The sequence below is a fragment of the Leptinotarsa decemlineata genome, unplaced genomic scaffold (genome assembly GCF_025532065.1).
Source record: "Leptinotarsa decemlineata unplaced genomic scaffold, Ldec_3_MD MMD2_tig00026307_RagTag_RagTag, whole genome shotgun sequence".
Lineage (NCBI taxonomy): Eukaryota > Metazoa > Arthropoda > Insecta > Coleoptera > Chrysomelidae > Leptinotarsa > Leptinotarsa decemlineata.
In genome coordinates, this window is record NW_027412681.1 from 36,230 (window position 1) to 49,283 (window position 13,054).

The 13,054-nt window shown below is 37.2% G+C and overlaps 2 protein-coding genes across 6 annotated transcripts; one reads left to right on the forward strand and one right to left on the reverse strand.

Annotated features, from left to right (window-relative positions):
* Positions 1 to 51: 51 nt before the first annotated feature.
* Positions 52 to 12,935, forward strand: Wdr92 (dynein axonemal assembly factor 10). Of its 5 annotated transcripts, XM_023166732.2 has the most exons (5): positions 52 to 479; positions 2,056 to 2,186; positions 2,278 to 2,495; positions 11,567 to 11,799; positions 12,630 to 12,935. In XM_023166732.2, the coding sequence occupies exons 1-5, from the start codon at positions 196 to 198 to the stop codon at positions 12,835 to 12,837; spliced, it is 1,074 nt and encodes a 357-aa protein (XP_023022500.2). In that variant the 5' UTR covers positions 52 to 195; the 3' UTR covers positions 12,838 to 12,935. The 5 variants fall into 5 exon arrangements, with proteins under 5 accessions (XP_023022500.2, XP_074037135.1, XP_023022499.2 ...); XM_074181034.1 differs by lacking the exons at positions 52 to 479; positions 2,056 to 2,186; positions 11,567 to 11,799; positions 12,630 to 12,935 and adding an exon at positions 7,667 to 10,974 and having other exon boundaries at positions 2,356 to 2,495; XM_023166731.2 differs by lacking the exons at positions 52 to 479; positions 2,056 to 2,186; positions 2,278 to 2,495; positions 11,567 to 11,799; positions 12,630 to 12,935 and adding exons at positions 7,323 to 7,454; positions 7,667 to 10,974.
* Positions 3,010 to 7,041, reverse strand: LOC111510786 (uncharacterized). The gene has a single exon (XM_023166730.2). It carries the CDS (start codon positions 7,039 to 7,041, stop codon positions 3,805 to 3,807), a length of 3,237 nt encoding a protein of 1,078 aa, XP_023022498.2. The 3' UTR covers positions 3,010 to 3,804.
* Positions 12,936 to 13,054: the final 119 nt, after the last annotated feature.

Consider the following 13,054-nt stretch of genomic DNA (forward strand, 5'->3'; position numbering starts at 1 on the left):
TACTTATAGGTAATTTTTTGACTAATTTTTCCTAAACTTGTACCAAATCTACAATATCTAAATATTTGTTCTTCATTTTAAAATGAGCTAGTAAAAAGAATACACTCTATACACATATCTTCGTCATATCAGTCGTAACTATAGCAACTGTATGCTGTTATATCATTATTAGAGTTAGTAGCACCTTCATAAGTCATGGAACAACTGCAGAAGCCCCAAATAATCTGCCACAAGGAAAAATCCGTGAATTACGCCATTCACGACGTCAAGTGGATTCCCTGTTCTGCAAAGTTCGTTTCTGTCGGAGGAAAATCGAATGGGGCCGGCATCGTGGAGATATACGCGTTGATGGGCGAGGGAGTCGAGAAGCAGAGTGAATTTTGTAAGAAGGATCATTTCAAGTGCTGCACCTTCGAAGCATCCAGCTTGAGAAGCAGGCATTTGGCAACGGGAGACTTTTCTGGGAGGCTGCAAATATGGTAATGCGTTGAAGGTGGTAATGAACTTCAACAATTTTGATTATAATTCTTTTATCCCCGGGATCCATAGTCCAGCAAAAAAAAATTCAATGCAATTGTATGCAATGCAAAACCTATCTTCAAATATTTTGGCAGTCTGTATGATTTAAAATCAATTGTACAAAACATTGATGAGCGCAATGCTGATACTATCAACTTAATACTTGAGAGAATTTTCTCACAATTAGGTCGTCACTGGTATATTAGAAATACTTCCTTGAAAAATGGACAAATTTCCAAATAGTTGTTTGTACAATTGTTCTAGTGCCTAAAACGTTCAAGATGAAATGATTTCCTTTAATCACTTTATTTCCTTTGAAAAAAGAAAATTATATAATGATAACACTTCCAAAATACAAATCATGAAAAAGTATTACAATTTTCCTTCAAAATTAAAATAACAACGTGTTGCAATAGTTCAAAAGTTATTTATCCAACAAATCCCAGCAGTGTACTAAAGTAAACAATGTGATATCATTTGAATAACATCAATTATATTCTAAATTGAGTTCATTAATCTCTTACAGAATGTAGCACTGTTTTTATATAATATCAGACTGAAATTTAATGTCACTAACTTGAAAGCAATCATACTAACAACTAATATAACTTATTGATAGAAACTTAATCGACGTGAATATGTTGGCAAACAAGTACTAGGTATTGAAATGCAACAGATATACTCGAATCACATCCAAATCCCAAATCAGTTGACAATGAAAGGCAGATTATTTTATTTCTATTTTCAAGATCCATGAATTTTTATCAACTAAGGAGCCATTGGACATTAACAAACTGTCAAGCAATATCCAAATAAGCGATGATACTTTGAACAGTTCTGAAATTTTCTTAATGAATTTCATATTTCTTACTCTCTCTCTATAAGGGTAATTCCATTTCTGTGTTAAATAATATAATACTGCATTTTGTATAGTTGTATTTGTATTGCTTGTACTAGTTGTACCATAGTATAAAGATCTTTATACTATGGTTGTACCTGCAGTAGTCCATAGACATACAGTTATAATTATTTTCAATTCAGTTATTATTGGTAGGTATGCTCTACTTAATTTAATATGGAATACTAACTTTTCTGAGGATTGTTCTGAAATTGTTTGTGTCTGAAACGTTCCCAAATTTTGGATTATATATTTGAGGCATTACAATCCAAAAATATGTTACGAATTTTTTTGTAAAACAATCTGGGACAGGAACGAATTGAAATAATTTCTCCATTACATCAAATAGAACAAATTAATTTGTAATATGTGCATCAATATCTACACAATACATTGTTTATTTTGCGTGCTGTGAAATTACTATCCAATAATTATTTAACATAGGTAGATATTTCTCTGGATAGTATTTTATAGTTATATATTTGGCGTTAAGTTATGATAGAAACTTGGTTTGCGTGTCGCGCGTCGAGAAACACCTTTTTTTGTTCTGGTGTGGTAAAAGTATTTCTTATATTGTTTAATGATCGCTTTCAAGTCATTATCTTCTATAATTTAATTTCATTGAATGAATTCAACAGGGACTTGGAAGATCCTATGTTGCCAGTCTACAAATCTACAAAGCATACCGCTGTCATCAATTCCATCGATGGTGTAGGAGGAACAACATCTAACTGTGGAGCACCAGAAATTGCTACCGGATCGCGAGACGGTAAGTGCACCATAGGTTCATGACTTATAAAATATCTCACAAACATTTGCATTTAGAACCAGCTCAACAAGTAAAGTACTTCAACTTTCAGGCTCTGTAATGGTGTGGGATGTCCGACAAAAAGAATCGCCAGTTGCTAAATTCATACCCGCAGAAGAAGCAGCTGCAAGGGATTGTTGGGCTGTGGCTTTCGGTGATTCTTATAGTAACGAAGAAAGGCTACTCGCAGCTGGTTATGACAACGGAGATATCAAGCTCTACGATCTTAGAAGTATGTCCGTGAGATGGTCCAAGTGCGTCAAAAATGGGGTTGGTTTATTTCAATTAAAATATATTTAGGAAACGAAGGTTTTGGCTTTCTATTTCTCCATCTTTACACACAAAATGTGCTGAAGTGGCAATAATATAAGTGTCTTATTCCGAAACCCCCGTGTCCGCCATTGGGAATGACAAGTATTCCATGTAAGTGAAATTTTATTATTTTCATATAGTAATATTGTGTACAATCATGTGAATGGTTTCTGATAACATAACATTCGTTATGAAATTGAGTGGAATGGAATGTTAGTTTATTTTGAAAATAATCACTTTCTTCCTGTCTTTGGAAGATTCCCATATTTTTTGTATAAAGATGGAGAAGTAAAAAGGCAAATCCTTTCTTTCCGAAAAACTTATCTCTCAGAATATACTCCCATTTTTCATTTAAGTTTTCCATTAGTTTTCCATTAGATGGGTTATTTCATCATAATAATTTTTATAGCTCATTATAATTTCTTCTCAGCTCATCACAGTGATTTTCACTTTGTAGCATTCAATGATTAACTAATAATTAAATAAATTTTATTTCCAAAGAATATTACAACATATCACTGAAATAACATGAAGTAGCACTAATAGAAACAAGTGTCAAAAAGTTACTGTTTTTGGGGTAAATTGAATGAGTTGTTAATAATATATTTTAATGTGTCCACAATATGTGCAATGTAAAACTTGATTATAATAAGTGAAATGTGGTATCACTACTAACAAACTTGTACTTTATAATTTTTACTATTTTCATTACTTTCACTGTGGTTACTGGACTAATAAACATTGATTGGACTTAATAAAGGTGAACCAGGAACCTCTGGCGAAGAATAAATACAAATCAACAAAAATATAATATTCTCTTTGGGTATTTCACCAACCAATTTGGTTGAAAACTGCCTCGAAGTGACTCTTGAAAAATACAAAATATCATGTTTGTAAATTTTTCTGAAAAATTGTTTTCTTAAATCTGTACCCCATGTCCATTTCAATTCAAAATTGAATCGACTATGTTGAAATTTTGCTGGCTGCCTATCAAGTGGTATGTTACACCATGTTCGATGCCAAAATTTGCCGACTTACAACCAAGTCCACCTCTTCTTAGAGGAATACAGCATGTAATAAATTTTATAATGGCTCTTCTGTGAAATTTAGTGAATGCAACATGTTGTTTCTATACATCCGGGGTACAGAAATATCCTATGAATAACTACAACGATTCAACATTATAGCAGGTAATGTTATAATGGTTGGTAATAAAAAAAATATGACAATTTTCAATCAAATGAGAGTATTTCGAATGTTGATAGGGTTAACATGATGTAAGTTCATCCTTCAGTAATTTGATAATCCTGGAACTTCTGCTTAACTGAGCGAGCTCCAAAGCAGTCAGATGGTTCCCCGTCCTGGCGAGGACTTTCGCTCCAGCTTTGAACAGTAGCCGGGCTACTTCCAAGGAATCATTTTCGGCGGCCAGGTGCAGAGGTGTCTTCATCCTCGTTTGCTCCGTAGCATTCAAATCGGCCTGGCCAGCGATCAAAATGGCGGCTACCTTGAACGAATTTTTCTGAGCGGCACAATGCAATGCCGTTCTGCCGTCTTTGAGCTTGATATCGACTTCCGCGCCTGCGCGAATCAGAAAATCCGCTGCGTCGGTGCAACCGTCTTTTTCGCTGGCTCTGTGCAACGCCGTCTGACCGCGTGAGTTCGCTCTATCGACGTTCGCGCCCCTAAGCACCAAATACTCCAATATCGGAGGGTTTTCCACCGCCTCGTGGAGCGCCATCTCGCCGTGTATGTTCTCGATCTGCAGCAGATACGAACGAGTGTTACATTTTTCCAGTAGCAACTTTAGAATATTGAGTCGACCTTCTTTGGCTAAATGCACGATGTTCCTGTGTTGGTGCCAAGAAATCTGACTTACGATACTTCCGCAAGCGGACAGAATCTCCTCTGGAATATGCACATCCATCAGAATATTATCGAGGAACGACCTCACCACCGAAAATTCTGGCGATACCAGCACATCGCTCACCAGGAAGTGAAGAAAAGGCCAGAACTCATTTCCAGTTTTGAGCTCCTCCCACAAGCAGGAAGAAACGAAATATTCGGCGAACGTTTGGTGGACGAAGATCCACGAGGTTTCTATCCTTTGAGCGAGGCCCATGTTCTGAAGGTACTGCTTTAAACGAGCGATATTCGTGTTTCGGTACACGGCGAATAGTTTACACTTTTCAGAGTCTAGGACAGATTCGAGTGCTATTTTCTTGTGAACATCGAGCGCCTCTTGGAAGAGATTCTGAATCACGTCTTCGACGACGACGTGGTCTCGAGGTTCGCACTTGTCGTCTATGAAAATTTCTCCCTTTTTTTTCACAAAAATTTCGTACAGTCGCGCGATGTTAATATCTTCGCTCATCTCTGCTGATATATTTTCCGAGATCAGAAATTCTCGGCAGCCTTTCCATTCGGAACTTTTGTATCTACCTCCTTCTTGGAAGATTTCTGCGATCATTTTAGTCTGAAGAGGAATTCCGACGAAATCTAATGACGCCTTACCTATTTTGCGATACAATTTCTCCACTAAGTTTCTAGCATAAAACTTGGCTCTCAACGCATCTCGTTGCGATAACTCCAGGTTAAATTTCCAATATTTGGCGAGGAAATTGATCTGATCTTCGGAAGAAAATAACTTCAACTTGAAACAGCTCACTCGCAACTCTTCTTCTAGTAAACTCTCCAAATGAGGTCTGGTGGTGATAATGATCCTGGCTATATTCGTTCTGTCGGCAGTATTTTTCAAAAACTGTAATACCCGATTCTTGTGAGACGATCTGACTACATCCACTCCGTCTATCAAAAGTAAGACCTTATTCGTAACATTGAAGAGGCTCTTGTCGAAATTGTTTTGAAAAATGGGGCGCTCGAAACTCAGAATGTCTTCTATTTCAATCGGTTTGGCGGTATCTTGAGTCAATTTTCGAAATACGTTGGCATATCTGTTGAAATCTAATCTGATCACCCAGAAACGGGGGTATGACTGTTCGTTCAAGATTCTTGTGATTCTCGTTAACGCCGTGCTTTTTCCCATCCCGGCGTCTTCGGAAATTAAAATAAATTTATTTTCGTCTTCTGACACGACTAAATCACACAAATCCCTTTCTGAAAAAGTTTTTTCATCTCTGACGAAACTTCTATCTATGTAAAGGCTTCCGATGTCCTCTTTTCTGTATAATTTCTCGATTTTGATATTTTCGCCCGTCGAAAGCTTCAAAAGCGTTTCTTCGTCGATAATTTCATTAGCATTCCCTTCTGGCCCAAGAACATCCCTCAAACTAAAGTATTTCCCTTGAAAATCTACAGACGCATCGAGAAATGTATTCTTGCAATTTTCTTCTAGGTCTTCAAAAGAAACTCGTGATTCGATAATGCGAATGTTCGGGACGTTTTGGGATAAACTGTCACGGTCAGATAAAAACGCAATCCGTTTATACTCGTAGTTAGATATTCCTTGTAGGAGCTCGTCGATTCGCAAGTCACCGTATGAAGATTGTCCGTAAATGGGGACAACGAGAAAACGATTCTCTGGACTCAAAAACGCTTCTACTATGACCCTTCTAACGGAAAGTCTCTCGTCTGGATCAACAAATATCCAGTTATTTGGTGCTTCGAACACTTTATGATAAAATTTAAGCAATGACAGTACGTAATGTTTTTTGTTTACCAAATGAAGTACACGATTGGTTTGCTGTTCGTCCGCTTTTTTAAAAGTGATATTATAACGTTTTAAAGTATTCGAAAAATTCAAAGTTCTGAACTCACTCAAAAAAGCAGCGGCATGATGGTTTTCCAATGGGCTGCTTCTTAGATCTGAGAACCAACGGGTGATTTTCTCTATCAGATAATGAATTGTTTCTTCTACAGGCAAATACTCTGAATCGCAGATTTCGATTTTTTCGAGAATTCTTCGGATTTCTTCGTTGACCATTTTTTCGGAAATGGACACCAGCTGAAATTTAGATAAAAAATCTGATAGATGTTCCTCGGAAGTATCAGGGTTTCCTTTACGCAATATTTCTTGACAATTCTCCCCAAGAATATAATACTCATCCCTCAAGGCACATACATCGTCCATCTCGACATTCTTGGAAGGAAACGAAATCTTCATTATTTTACTTCTGGATACTCGTATGTTGGTTACGTACCGAACGCTCCGTACTCGAAACGTGGACTGGTTGATTTGAGAAAAAAAATAAAGGTCGTCATATATACTATCTAATGTATGCACTTGGCCAAGTAGTTGTCGATAGTTTAACGGTTTTGTTCTCGTGCTATCTTTATAATGGATGGTCATCAAGATATCACCATATACGGTTTCGAATATTATATCATTGAAGTGTGGAGCGTTTTTATTTCCCGTGGATAGTTTGAATTTCTTGTCGCTTTTGAAACCTTTGAGTAGGCATAAGATGAGGAGTTTGATTTGAAATTTACATCCAGGATGTTCAATGCCTTGGGGTCCAAAATTTTTTATATATTTTCTATCCATACCTAGAGCTTAGTCCAAGAAGGCACTTTCTTCGGTTTTTCTTTAGTTTTTAACAATATTTTATAAAAATCTGAAAAACAGGAGCGTGATCAATTAATTATTAATTTTTCAGTGAACCGAATTCTAGCGGTTACCGCAATCCTTGTTTATATTTCATATTTAGATACTTACTTTTCAAATGCATCAAAAAGAAATTCAACTGTTCATATATCGTCAAATTCCACTTGTACATTCTCAAATGTGCAAAACAGCTTCCAATGCGAAATATGATTGCTGAACGGAAACAAGGATAAGATAAGCCTGATGGAAGGCTTAGTTATCAATATGTGCACTGGAGAATGTTTCTTATCTTGAAATTTTGTCGTAAAAATTAGTATTTCTCGTGAAACGGGCATCGAAAGTCAATATTGTGAGTAAGTATGTAACAATATATTAAAAGAAGGAGTACATATTCCTAATCGCGTCTATATCAAATGTTTTGAATATGTACCGAATGGTTTGTTCGAGTCTGTTGGATAAACAGGGTGTACAAGTCGTTTGTTGATGTACAATTTCACGTACATCACGTTTTTAAGTAAAGTTTCCGACTGTAGAGTAATGTATGATTTGATATTGTTGTTTTCAGGCCACAAAAGAATTCGATGAGGACAAAGAAAAGAAAATATAATTTTCTCCGCGGCTCCTCGGGACTTCACGGTTCTGATTTTCAAATCAAACTGCTCACTTTGTGCCTCCTGAGAGGTTTGCACAAAGGCACCGAATTCGAGCTGTCTTCTGAAAATCAGTCTGATGCTGGCGCTTTTGACGACATCGTTTACGAAGAGCTCGGAATGGGAGCGATCCTGATGCAGGCCAAGCACAAGGAAGACAAAAAATCGAAAATCAGAATCAGCGATCTGTTTGATTCAAAAAGCTCGGAGTTTCAACTTGGTCAATATGTGAAATCATTTTGCAATATTAAGGGATTTCAAGAATTGTTTCGAGTACGTTTATTGACTAATATTAGTATGTGCAGCGGAATGGAAACCGATGATCATCTCACGTCTGTTCATATAGACGATGGAGATATTCTCCACTGTACGCAATCAGTCCAAGCCTTTGCACTGACTGAAACTTCTCGGAATAGATTGAGAAATAGTATTACTGATATTCCCGGAGACAAGCTGACGGAGTTTTTGGCAAAATTTCAGTTGATTTGCATTCAAGACACTGTTCTCGAACAAGAAATCCAACAGGTTTTGAGCCATTTACAGTTATTTGGTGATAGTTTTGAAATAGGAGCCACAGTCGATTATATACAAAAGAAAATTAAACAATGGTACATGAGGGGATCAGGGGAATACTTGGATATAACCGACGCCAAGACCTACTTGTGCTTATGGCGGAGTCTCAATTACGCCCAGACTTTCAACGAATTTAACATTTCTTTCAGGCGAAGATGTATTAATCCGGGAAAACGATTAGTTTATCTCGTAAACAGCAATTCTTATATACTGGGCTTGATCAAAGTGTATCGAGAGTACTTCGAAGAATGCAAGAGGAAGGATGCCATAATAATTGTAAATCAGAAAGACAGTCTATCGATTCAAAGAGAAATGGTCGAGGCCTTTGCAAATCCAGAGTGTCTTTTTTTAATCGTACCCTTATTTGGGGATAAACGGTACGCAGATCTTCGCATAGATGAGCTTTTAGAACAAATATCTGACAAGACATATAAAACGGTGGTACTTTTTTCTGATAAAAAAGATGTTTCAAAAAACATTCCAAATGCTCAAATTGTCGAATTGAGAATTTGTTTTGACGACCTGGAAGAGAGTTGCCAGAAAGCATTTCTCGGAGCAGCGGTAGATTTTCAAGGGAAGAACGTTAGTTTGAGAGACGTTCTCGAATCAGGAGACGATTCTCATGAAATTTTCGATGAGGAAACGCTGTTGAAGCTTTCGAAGGGCGAGAAACTCAAAATTGAAAAATTACACGATGACGAAGGTATCGGAAACATCTACATCAACCGGGAGTTTGTTAGAAACGAAAAGAAATACTCGGAGAAAGATTTATGCGATTTAATAGTGTCGGACATTGATGAGAAATTCATTTTGATCTCGGACGGGGCCGGCATGGGAAAAACAACGGTATTGACCAAAATAACTGAAATACTACAAGGCTCTCAGTATCGACATCGTTGGATAATTCGTTTGGATTGGAACAGATACGCGAATTTGCTTCGAAAACTCAGACAGGTCGGTAAGGAATCGATCCAAGTGGAAGACATACTCGGTACTACTACTTCAGCGCTTGTAAGTAATTTTCAGAAGAAGCTCTTCGATCTACCCTACAAAGTCGTGTTGATAACAGATGCCGTAGACGAAGTCAACTCTTCCTACACCCAAATGATCTTGAAGTTTTTGGAAAATTGCTTCGCCAGAATAAATATATCGAAAATCATAGTGACGACGAGACCGCAGTTAGAAAACTTGTTAGAAGAGAAACTGAATGTGAGCTCTTTCAAACTGGAGCTGTTTTCCCCTGAAGATCAAATACATTTTCTCACCAAGTATTGGAGAACAAACCTCGGTCTAGACGAAAGCGACAGTTCCAGATGTGAACTGTACGCGAGACGTTTGATGGCGAAGCTGAACTGCTCGATCGGACACGCTTCGTGGAGCTTCATCGGAATCCCCCTCCAAACCAAAATGATCGGGGACATCTTCCAACAGGGCGGCCGACAGGGGATTTTTAAATGGCAGGGGTGTCGCGAGTTTTTAAAATCGCAATCGGCCGACGTGGAGCTAACAGAGGACATTAACGTCTCCAAATTGTATCAGATGTTCGTTGCAAAAAAAGGTGAAATTTACATCGACAAAAAATGCAACGACATCGGCACCGTCGAAGAAATCGTGAACGAGCACTACCATCGATCGCTGCAAGTCCACAAAAAGATAGCTCTTCAGACACTTATAGATCCCGAAAGGTGTCAGCTATTCGCAGTGTATCGAGACGCGAATGCGCCCGATGAAGACACTCTTCAAGCCATGGGCATCGTTCACAAAATTGATGGTTCTTGGATCTTCACGCATCAGACCTTTGCTGAATACTTCATGGCGAGCTGTCTCTGGGACGAACTGGACTCTGGAAACTACAATTGGCAATTCCTGCATTTCCTTCTGGGACACGTGTTCGTGTCTACAGAATTTTCAGTGGTGAGATCCTTCTTCGAGAATCATCTGGCGAATGAGCAGGTGTCGAAAGATATTCTGGAAGCGTGCGGCTCGGCCGTAGGTCAGATTCCTTGGAATGAGAGCAAAAACATCGTGAGATTGGCAGAAGAAGGTAGAATCAATACTCTGAAGCTGATTCTCGAAAAGAGCAGCAACCACAGCTACTTGCTACAGATAGAAGAAGTCTCGGGCGTCACGGCATTGCACGCGGCCTCGAAATTTTTGCTGGTGACGGAGTATTTGGTAGAAAAGGGAGCGGACGTCAACAAGAAAACTTCCGCGGGGCAGTCGGTGCTACACGACGCCGTCCTCCAGAACAGCGTCGACGTCGTCACTTTTTTAATGGCGAAAGGCGCTGAAATTGACGCCAAACTTCGGGACGGAAGGACGCCTTTGCATTTGGCGGCGGAAAAAGACTCGGGTGACGTAGCGCAGCTTTTGATACATTCCAATACTGACAAGGAGGCGAGAGAACAGAACCAGAAGACTCCCCTGCACGTGGCTGCAGAAAATAACTCTGTACGTGTAGCCGAACTGCTGATCGATGGAGGTGCGGATGTCGCAGCCAGAACTAGGAACGGACGAACAGCTATGGACCTCGCTCTCTTCAATAAAAGTTCCAAAATAGTCAAATTACTCAAAGATCGTACTAGATAATTAACTTAGTGTATTGGTTTTTTGGATCTCCAATAAAAAAATCCGCCAATTTTTTAGCTGATCTGCGCCTGAGTCCTTTTTTATTTTTATTCTAACAAAAACGCTTTCTAGAACTTTCAGCAGATAATTCAAAATTATTATTCATTACAAGGCAATGATATGAACTTTATAACACAAAAGAATCATAGTAGTGATATTTGAGCTGTATCTCAAATAAATGGATTGATATCATAAAACTGTACTACGTATTTAAAAATCTGAATATGAATTTCAAAGTTCAAGATAGTAGATACACAAACTTTTATTTTGTATTTCAATATCAACCACATAAGTATATATTTTTATACCATTGATGCATTTTTGAGACTGTTATGTTTAACATTTATAACAAATAGAATTTTCAGGTTATCCTTTTTCAATTACACTTACTCACTGAATAAAATTCTCCCATAAGAAATATAATACTGCAATTCATGATATCGTCTTGGAAATCAATCAATTGAATCATACCTTGTCAGAATATTTTTATCTCTTGGACAAAATCATAAAAACAAATATAAAATAACCTTTAACCATATATAAGGTATATTATATAGTCAATGTTGATATTACTCTTTGATATAATCTCATATAATAGAGAAGTTTCTCTCCAGGTCGTCAGTTTACAATTTGATCGAAAAACGATACCGATGAACAAACTTGTAGCTACGACGCTGGAATCGAAGATCTACTGCTTCGACGTGAGAACCCAACATCCGAAAAAAGGATTCGCCTGCTTAACTGAAAAAGCGCACGAATCTACGGTGTGGACTGTCAGGCATTTGCCACAAAACAGGGAAATTTTCATGACTACGGGAGGCGCTGGGAGTTTATGTCTGTGGAAATAGTAAGTCAAATGAAATGGACAAAATGTTCTTGTTGTCAATGATACTTTTTGTCTTGAAGAATATATTATTAACGGTGTGTAAAAATCTTGGAATTAGACAAGAATTATATAACCTAGGTATGTAGGTTACATAATTGTGGGTATGTACATTCAGTGTTTGTCAAATTTGACATTAAATACTGAATCTAAATTGATATCAATTGAAAACTGAACTTAGAATTTGTCACAGTCAAATTTATCAAAGCTGCAGTATGCTTTAGAAGTTTATATTGATATTAGTGGTACATTATTTGTTTGTTGGGTGTTATCAAGTCTGTCATTAGGATATATCGTAAGATATTTTAGAATCACACCAAATCTCGAGTCTTCTTAGATCTTCAAATATTATTTTCTTCAAGGTAGCAATGTTTTTATCCGCTCCAAAGCAATTCTTTAGATACATTAGGAATAAACCAACTGATAAACCGTTATTAATGTGGTCAACAGCAGATGCTTTAACAAATCGAAATCCATTGCTGAGTTAGGAATCAAAGCAGTTATATGATTTTTCCTCTGAATCCAAACCCCTCAAGTTTTTGTAGAAGTATTCTGTGATTAACACAGTCGAATGCTTTTGTAAATAAATTACAAAATAGTGCTCTATCCCCATTCAAATTTTAATTTAACACTTGCGGAAGATGGGATATTGCGAAATTACTGTTTTTAGATATTTGAAAATTAACCTGAGCATATATAATATGTTCTTATGGGAGTTTCAATTATTTTAGAAAATGTTAGAAGCAGTGATATATTCAAAGAATAACATATTCTCCAGGTATCTTTTTTTTCAGTAACTATCCAATCAAGAGAGTGGAGAAAGATTCCGAAGGAGTACCATATGGAATAGTGGGGGATTTGTCACTATTGCAAAACTGCACCCTGTCAGATCAGCCAATTACGTCATTCGATTGGTGTGTTGACAAGATCGGCCTTTCTGTTTGCTCTGCTTTCGATCAAACATTGAGAGTTTTGATAACGACCAAACTTCATTTGTACTGATAAATGACCGTTCTTCGATTTTTTTAATAGTTGATTTGTATTTGTTATTTATGTTTATTCAAATGATTTAATAAAATATTTAATTTCCATATAACTATGTACATGTTAATTATTAATATTTTCTATCTAAGCTTTACTTTTCCATTTTTATACAAAAAATAATATCTCCAAAAAATATATCTCCAACATTTGCTGATGCTGCATAGCAAGTACTTTC

Excerpts from the sequence above, each read along its gene's own strand:
- LOC111510786 (XM_023166730.2), bottom strand. The coding sequence starts at position 7,041 with ATGGATAGAAAATATATAAAAAATTTTGGACCCCAAGGCATTGAACAT.